The following is a 9,203-nucleotide window of genomic DNA, read 5'->3' on the forward strand; positions in this document are numbered from 1 at the left end:
TTACCTTGTGAAAGCTCGAGACGAAATGGCATCCATCAGTTTTCGTCGTCAAACGTCGATCACTCGTTTCATCAATCTTGAAGAAACGCACGCCGGCAAAGTCAAAACGGACGATGTCCTCCTGAGGTTATGAGGTTGAGGCGTATTTCTTGCCTCCAGAATAGCCGTAAAGGATGCTGAAATCTCTTGAAGTTTGTAAGCTCTTTCCACGTGCAAGGCTGACTTGCAAACACGAATACTAATTTTAAGAGTTCTTTGTAATTCAAATGAGTTTTCCGACTATCAAAGTCCGACCGAAAATCATCAAAATAATCGTTTATTTGTTAAACGAAATAAGATGAATAGCTCTGGCTTATTTTACACTTGGTCGAGATTAGCGGAGAGGAGTAACTATAATTTTATTTGCATAAAAAAATTATTTGCACTTACACGAATTTGAAGCTCATCCCGATCTGATTTGGTTTCCTTTAGCATTTGCATCAACGGGGTTCTACTGTACTACGATTCGCACTCGCCTGGGACCTAACTCATCAAGAACAAAGGAAGAGCTTTTTTTTCCTTTTGGTGACAGCATAAAAACAATTGTTTACTTTAAAATCGACACCAACAACCTTTCGGAAAGAGGTTGATCTACCCTTTCTTTTCTCCTGTCGTTTCCAGGGCTCTCTCCAGGTTAGGAGGCGTAAGAGACAAAAATTTGAGGGCAATATTAAGACACTCCTCGACAATGTTTCTGTATTTGAGCAGAATGGTTTTAAAAACAAAACATGAACAGCAGGAGAGAAAATAAATTATAAACAACTAAATACAACTATCGTAAAATTGAACAAGCATTTTAAGTCAAAAGGTGCCAAAGAAAAAATTTACATATTCTAGACAATGTGTCTACATATCTTGCTGTTCTGGCAAAGCTTAAAAAAAACAAATTAATGAGGGCAATCGAAGCAATGGCCAAGCATCGGTGGCACTGAATGAATTCAAAAGAATTTATTACATATAAACCTTAAAAATCACGCAACAAAAATACTGTACTAGTCGAATTATCAGTTTGCTCACGCCACTAGATACATGGAAACGAGTTCACTCGGTTGTAAAAAATCTAGTTACGAAAAAAAGAGGCTACAGTCCAAACTCCGAAGAAAATATGTATTAATCTTGTTAAATGAACCAAAACATTTGGCTAAAATAAAAACTCCGAAACTTCATAAAAATTCTAACAAAGGAGTAACAAATTTACTATACGAAAACAAAACTGAAAGTACGCCTTAAGGTCCTTAATTGTCTCTTTCTCACGAAATCAAGTACTTTTTCTCGTGGAGTTGGTATTTAGACTCGCGATGAAATGTGAAAATTAGGCCAGTTGTCAAATCCGTAAGTAGGACGTCGCCGTTGTTGGAAACAACAACAGAGCAGGGGCATTCTAGGTATTTCTCAGCTGGAAGCGAGGTAACAAACTCTCCATTAAGGGTAAAGACTTTAACAGATTTGGCATCGGAATCACACACAATTAGGTTGCTAAATTTGTCGATAGCTAGGCCGGCTGGAGCATCGAATTTACCGATATCGTGTAAATAAACTCCATCTTCGTTGAAAACCTTCACACTTTGACCAATGCGGTACGACACGAAAAATTTTTTCTGATCGTGAACAGCAAACCACGGAGATGTGTCAGCGTCCTTTGCTTTGAAGGATTTCAACAATTTTGTCCCGTCAGGAGAGAGGAGCTTGATTGATCTGTCACCCGAGTCACACACAATTATTTGACCATCATTCTTGACGGAGACACTGCAAGGGTTAGTCAAAAATTCCGCACCAATGCCCTTAACGAAGTGGCCATGTGGGGTAAAAACTGAAATTTTACTCACGTGGCTAAAAACTGGAAATTTACTTTGCAGCGAGATATCTTCAAGTATGACAATAACATTGGAATCAGGAAAGAAGTTTGTAAATGCCAGACATCTTGGCCTTTGGGCTGGTCCAAAATCCACTATAGTTCTTACTAGGTAATTTAACGTCGAATCATACAGAAGCACCTTCTTATTGTCATAGTCAGCCACCGCAATGTTCCCAGTTTCTCTACACTGAACGATGCTGCAGGCAACATGGGATGGGGCCACTTTCCAGGAACTATCAGCCACTAGCATTTCATTAATGTAGATCGCAACCTTAGTATGGCCAGGTTGCTTCAGCGTGCAACAAACTTTGTAGTTTCCGTTTCTGAGATCTTTAATTCTTGCTTTTTCGCGGCATCCTGGTGATTTGACGACTTCTACCGTGGCTATCACTCTGTCATCTTTGTTATAAATCTGATCTCCAAGTAAATCTCTTGTAGTTATTTGAAAGCAGATTTCGCTGCCTGTTTTGAAAATTAACCTTGAGTCGTTACCATAGTTTACCGTCGACAGGGAGGCGTCAGTACGACTGGCATAAATTTGACCGGAGCCATTTAACCTAATAGTATTCAAAGTTTCTGTATTTGGAACAAATTTAAAACAATAGGGCTGGTAAATCTTTATTTTTGATACATTCAAAAGTTTTTTAGCGCGACCGATGATTGACCGCTCCGCATGCAAAATTTCAGGTGCAAAGTTCCTCTGCACGATGGCTTCTCCTTGTTCAATACAGTTTTTCAGTTGGGAAATGGCTGACTGGAAGACTTCCAGTTGTCCCTTATGGTTCCTTTGTTGTGTCTCAACAAGTTGTCTTAATTTTGTCTTCATGGCCTCTTTATGTTCCGTCAAAATTCTCACAAGTTCATCAACGACTTCTGTCACTTTAGCTTGAGCGTCGTACATTTCAGATATGCTCTTATTTATAAGTTCAGTTTGTTTATTCATTTGTCTTTCGAGGACGGTGACTTGTGCCTTTGTTTTCTCTACGACCTCGGTAATTTGATTCCTATATTCACTCGCAGCTCCTTCGATATCCGCCACAGTGTGACCGTTGTGATTTACCAATCCACACTTCACGCAGACACAGACCTTACAATCTTCACAATAGTACTCGAGCGCTTCGCTTTGGTGATATTTCTGGGTACACATCGCAGGTCGATGCATCAATTCTTCGACATCTTGTACCCGCAATTTCTCGAACAAAATACTCCGGTGACCTCTCGTAGCCTTCAGGCGTTGATGTGCGTCAAAACAAGCTGCACAGAGAAAGCTTTGACAAACAAAACAATACGAAGTAACAACGCTGCTATCGTCGCAGCTATTGCATGTCTGCATGTCTGCATTGCTATCATTAATAGCAAGGACATCCACCAATCGATTGAGATGAAAGGATGTGGGAAAATCAGAAAAGGTATCACCTTTTGGAACGTTGAATTCAGTTAGGCAAACCGGACATTTTAGTTTCTCTTTTCGCCGTCTTCTGGCATGTCCAGCATGTTTGTCGAGGCAGTTTAAACAGAACGAATGCAAACATGGAAGTGTTTTGGGTTCTTTGACAGTTTCTGAACATAGCGGACACTCCGCTTCCTTCTTTAGGTTTTTAAATAACTGCTGAACATCCATGACGAAAAACTTCCCGACCAAGTGATAATCGATAGTGGTAGCTCAGTCATAAAATGCCTTTGTTTTTTTATTTTTTTTATTACTGGGATACCTGTGGTAGCCCAGTCATAAAATGCCTTTGTTTTTTTGTCTTTTTTTTACTGGGATACCTGTGGTAGCCCAGTCATAAAATGCCTTTGTTTTTTTGTCGTCTTTTTTTTTTTTTTTTTTTTTGTTTTTTTCCTCCGCCACAAAATGGAAAAATTGCGCAATAGTATCCAGAGGTCATTGGGCCCTCAACACCATGACAACTAACTGTGATCCAATGAGGTGTTCACATGCTGATCACGCGTGCTATCTTGATGATGATTGACGTTGTCATGCACGGACAGGGCCGGGTCACATGACGAACACGAGATTTTTGCCCACAAAACTATTTTGTCAGTCGTTTTGTATTTCAACGTAATTGGATTACGATCATCTGGAGCATTATGGGGCAAACGCTCAAAATACTTGTAGACGCATACACAATTCGTATTGTTCGCGGCCAATCCACACAAAAAGATGTTATTGAGCGGTAATTTTGGATCGGACAGAATCGCGAACGCTTGAAAGCCATGAAAGCATTGAATGCCTTGTATGTCTTGTATGCCAAGTATGCCAATGTCTTAGTTGAAAACGTAAACTCGTTGTAAAAAGCAAAATCTGAAACCAAACTGCATATACTCTATGCAATCTATTGAACAACACTACTACCGTGAGACTGAAGAACAAAATTCAAATGGATGCAAACTGCTAGTGAAGAAACATGTCATTTTAGATTCACTTGATGCCAGGGAACGTAGCTACGATAACAGTGCGAATGGTATTAATTTCACGATCAGAAAGGTGAATCTTATGTTTGTTTTCATTGTAGTTGTATGGATATTCTTTTTTAATAAATACATGATCCAAAATCCCGTGTTTTTTGTGTATAATGTTATTATGTCAAGTATTGTTTACGCAATTGTCTTGTCACAGGCGACCCAAGGTCACGTTTCGAGAAAGAGCCAACGATTAATTCACGAACGCGTCACGCGTTGTGTGACTCAGAGTAAGTTATTTTAGGAACCGTTGAAAATTTGAACACGTTATAAGGAAAAGTATAGGGAACGAAATATGGTCGATTTACAACGACAAATATTTCGAAATATGAAGATTTTTCTCGAAAAATCAATAAAACTTACTCATACCCTGTGTATCCGTTGTAGTTTCTGGCGATTGTTGCCGTTTTAAGCTTGCTTTACCATCACTATTATTCACGTCATCTACTTTTATTACATTGGTAAAATCTGTACAGACATCACACCAACCAACTCGCGCGCAAAGTAAGAAGACTATGTTGACGTCTTGAAATTATATTACGATCGATTTTCATCAAGAAATGGGCCAGGAATTTTCCACAATAGTGCAAATAATCGTGAAGGCTGATCGCGGAAAAGCGATTGCGTGACGCTCGGTAAGCTGTAAGATGACATGTTATTATATACCAGACGTAAAAACTCTTCAGATTCTCAGTCTGCACTTTGTACTCACTCTGCAGTCTATATTTTGTATCCGGTCTGCAGTCTTCTGTCTACATTTTGTACTAACAGGTATCCGTGGCACAAATACAGTTTATTTTTGGTTACATTTATTCGCACAACACACATAATCTACCACAAAATACCTGTGTGTGAGGTAATTCGACATTTTCATTCTTTCCCGCGTTAATAATCTTCTTTCCTTTTGTAAGAATGTAGAACACTTACAATGTTTCAAGTAATCCACCCACCCTACAAAAAATAACTCTTGCATGCATAGCATGGCTATGTTTTGAGACAGGTGTATGCCCTTGGCCAGACTTGAGCTCACTATTTCAGTATACTAGTCCGACACGCGTAGTATCACTACACTTGATTCCACGGATCCAGTACCATCCAGGTATCCCAGTTACCCTGCTCACAGGGTCTAGTTTTTTTTTTTTTTTCCTCCGCCACAAAATGGAAAAATAGGTACCCAATGGGTACTTGTGCAGTGGAATGGAATCCGCTGTAGGTGCCAATTTTTTTAATACTGTTAAACTGGCTAGAAACATCTCCCGAAAGGCAGTGCCATGGAATGCTCAAGGCATCACAAAGATGGGGAACTGAAGTGGTGAATGTCCAATGCTCCAGTTGGAGGTAAGGGATCATCAATATCAATCATCAATATCATGATTGTGATTACATCTTCATCACTGTTTAAATAACTTTTATTGTGTTATGGTACTGCAAAGAATCTAACATTAAAGTGAACGTTTCTTTTATTTTGTGTTCAAGTTTTTCTTCTATTTATTTTGTGTTCAAGTAACCAATAGGTGAATATACTTTTAAAAGTATTTTGAAGTGTTTGTCTTTTAATTGAAATGAAATGTATCAGAAATGTAACGCAACAGAAATATTATCCCAAAAAAAGCAGCACGTGTACTTGTAAATAATGTTTATCAGTCAGAGAAACAATCATTTCACTTAAAACCAGTGTCTACAAAATGTTTGTTGCAAACTGTAACAAAACAGGTATTATTAACGTTTGGTATTCAGTAGTAATTTCCACTGATGTGTGACAGGAAATTGTTCATTTTATTCAGATTTGCACTGACTCCACTATTTTTGCTTGTTGTTGAATGTTATGCTGGTTATAGTTGGTAACTCTAGAAGAAAGGTAGTTATGGTTTCTTCAGTGATCGGAAGAGTGCTCTTTCCTTGTGACGCTAGCATATCATGCAGGATGTCGTTGAACAGGGTCACTGTGATCTTTGATTCTTTAATTTGTACCAGTAGTTGTCCATAACATTGTTGAATGGTGGACTTCATATTCTGCTTGAGCCCACAAGTTGAACAGGTTAGTATGGGAGACGTCTCTATTACCAGCTTTTTGTTACAGTTGCAGCAGGCTTGATATGCCGTGACACTTCGCACTCCAAGTATTTCTACTGCTGCTGTTGTATTGGTAAAGTTCTGAGGTAGCTCAGCAGGATTAATGAGATCCACAGAATTGTTCCCAAAGTGTCACCTTAATGGCTCCATGTGGGTCCACAAGATAGGCAAACAACTTTTTTTTTTCACCATACTCTGTCTTCACTTTTTTTGTTGATGACATCTGAATAAGTTTGGCTTTGATGGTGATACTTTGATTTGTGTTTGCAGCTGAAATTGATTGGATATTGTTGGCACTTGGCAACTCAATTCTTGAAAAAGGTATTTCTTTTGTAGGCTCTAACAGTACATTGTTATTCATCAGTACTGTGGTTGCATCTCCTGCTCTTTCAATTCTAAAATTTCAAAGTTTTATTGGAGATTTCTTTTTGCTCATTTGATCAAAGTGTTCCTGTTTACTTCCGGAGACGCAGACTCCTCTTACTAAGCCATCGGTGGTTTGTATGGACATGTCAAAGTAAGATGTCTTACTACTTTTTTTAGTTGGAGACACATTGTGTAAGAAACCAACAATCTCTTCTTTTTGTTCTTCCATTGACTGCAAGTGAAAAAGAACCTTTTGAGTTTGTTTCATAGCAATATAATGTATTTCAAAATTTCTAATAACATAGGGAGCACTGCATCAAAAACGACGACGACTACGACTACTACTACAATTTTAACTATAGCAAAAAAATGCCAAAAAAAAAAACTTACCTAGATGAATTATAATTTTTTTATTTGTTTACTTATTCATTATAAATCAATCAACAACAGCAGCCTCTACAGACAGGAAGGAATAACACTAAATGAAGGTTGGGGAGTGCAGTATACTGCAAACTGTTTATTAGATGATACTAATACTGAAAATCAAAGTGAACAAGAAATAGAAAAGAGCAGTGGTTCCAATAAGCAGGATGGAAATGACAGTAATGATAATGATGATCAGTGGACTGAAGATGAAGCAGAAACACCTGCTGGTGTTACTGACACCATGTTGACCAACACACATTATTTTGAAGACAGTCTGCCTCAACGTATTTTAAATGTTGCACCAGGAGAGGGAAACAAACCCTTAAGTATATTCAGAGATCAATATTCTGAAGAGTTAGCATATCCTGGTATATTCCTTGGTCAAAGTCGACCAGAAAATAAAGATAGACTAGCTAATGTTCATTATAGCGACATTTTTAAATCTGAACTAAGACGATCAGATAGGAGAGCTGCTATGTGTTGAAAATATATTCTTCAAAACAAAAAAGCTTCAAATGAAAATTCTCTTAGGAAAATCACAAGTTGCACTTAGGAAGTGCAAAGGAAATAGCAGATCTTCAAATGCTGGACAGTTGAAATGTGAAGGAGCAATAGTATTGAGCACTTGATTCATCTTGATGAAGGATTCCAATTTTTGAAAGCATTGATACCTTACAACTGTATGCAAAGATCTGTTCATAGCGATGCTTAGATAGTAATTATCATGAAGAATACTAGTTCTAGGTTTCTCTCCTCTGTATAAAATTGCCACAGCTTTCGCACATGTTTGTCTAGTGATAGATGTTTTCATGTGTGTAGTGAAATACATGTATCTTCTGCCAAATCCATTTCGTAAACAGGGCATATTATATCCCGCATTGGGCTTTGTAATCCCCAAGTGAGACTTAATAATTCCCTTAACGGGCTTTTCATTCCCCAAATGGAGCTCAATTGTTCCCCGAAGGAACTTTGCATTCCCCAAATGGGGCTCATAAAGCTTATTTTGCGTCCTGAGCACTTGCAAAATGGCCGGGCGGTGATCGTGTCGGCGCCGAGAAAGCTTCAGTCGATTTACAAATTCAAAGCATCTTTCAAAACCTTTCACTCGGCCGGAATGACACCCAGTGCGAATGCTGTGGCAAAATGAGAAAACACCTTTTAAGAAATCCATCATAAATATGAAAAGCGAAAAGATCACTCACCTTGCAAGCAATAATATACACCCTGGCTTAACGAACGAAATCAGGACAATACGACGCAACCCAAACGTTTTTCGAAAGCACATAGTTTGACGGATTTGACTTTGTCCTTTTCTCAGATTTGATTGGTTCCGAGTCTTCCCGGAAATCGGTAGTTTGCCACGACCTCTTTCCTTTGTCCTTTCCTCGTATCCGATTGGATAGATTATTCCCCTGAGGAACGAAGTTTGCACCCGAAAGTATTACAGGCCGAAAGTATTACAGGCCGAAAGTATTACCCCTCTGTGCATACTTCATGTATCACATCACCAAATGGAATCCGCAGAGAAACGTCAAGAGTAAATCCGAGATCTTGTCGTATATGAAGTAGCTGGTCGCGCGTTTTACAGCTTATCTAAGTGTCTGCATGCATTATAAATGCAGCAGACACAAAAATTGCGCAATAGTACCCAGAGGTCATTGGGCCCTCAATACCATGACAACTAACTGTGATCCAATGAGGTGTTCACATACTGATCACGCGTGTTATCCCTCAACTCCATGACAACTAACTGTGATCCAATGAGGTGTTCACATGCTGATCACGCGTGTTATCTTGATGATGATTGACGTTGTCATGCACAGACAGGGCCGGGTCACATGACAAACACGAGATTTTGCTTATAAAACTCTTAGGTCAGTTGTTTCGTGTTTCAACGTATTTGGATTGCGATCTCCTGGAGCATTATAGCGCAAACGCGCAAAATACTTACAGACGCATATACAAGTCGTATTAATCGCGG

The 9,203-nt window shown here is 38.8% G+C and overlaps 1 protein-coding gene across 1 annotated transcript; it reads right to left on the reverse strand.

Annotated features, from left to right (window-relative positions):
* Nucleotides 1-726: 726 nt before the first annotated feature.
* Nucleotides 727-3,523, reverse strand: LOC131778850 (E3 ubiquitin-protein ligase TRIM71-like). The gene has a single exon (XM_059095320.2). It carries the CDS (start codon nucleotides 3,513-3,515, stop codon nucleotides 1,290-1,292), a length of 2,226 nt encoding a protein of 741 aa, XP_058951303.2. The 5' UTR covers nucleotides 3,516-3,523; the 3' UTR covers nucleotides 727-1,289.
* Between the last annotated feature and the right edge of the window lie 5,680 nt (nucleotides 3,524-9,203).

The sequence above is a fragment of the Pocillopora verrucosa genome, chromosome 8, assembly GCF_036669915.1.
Source record: "Pocillopora verrucosa isolate sample1 chromosome 8, ASM3666991v2, whole genome shotgun sequence".
In the NCBI taxonomy this organism is placed as follows: Eukaryota; Metazoa; Cnidaria; class Anthozoa; order Scleractinia; family Pocilloporidae; genus Pocillopora; species Pocillopora verrucosa.

Bases quoted from the DNA above. Each gene is read 5' to 3' on its own strand.
- LOC131778850 (XM_059095320.2), bottom strand. From the start codon at position 3,515: ATGGATGTTCAGCAGTTATTTAAAAACCTAAAGAAGGAAGCGGAGTGT.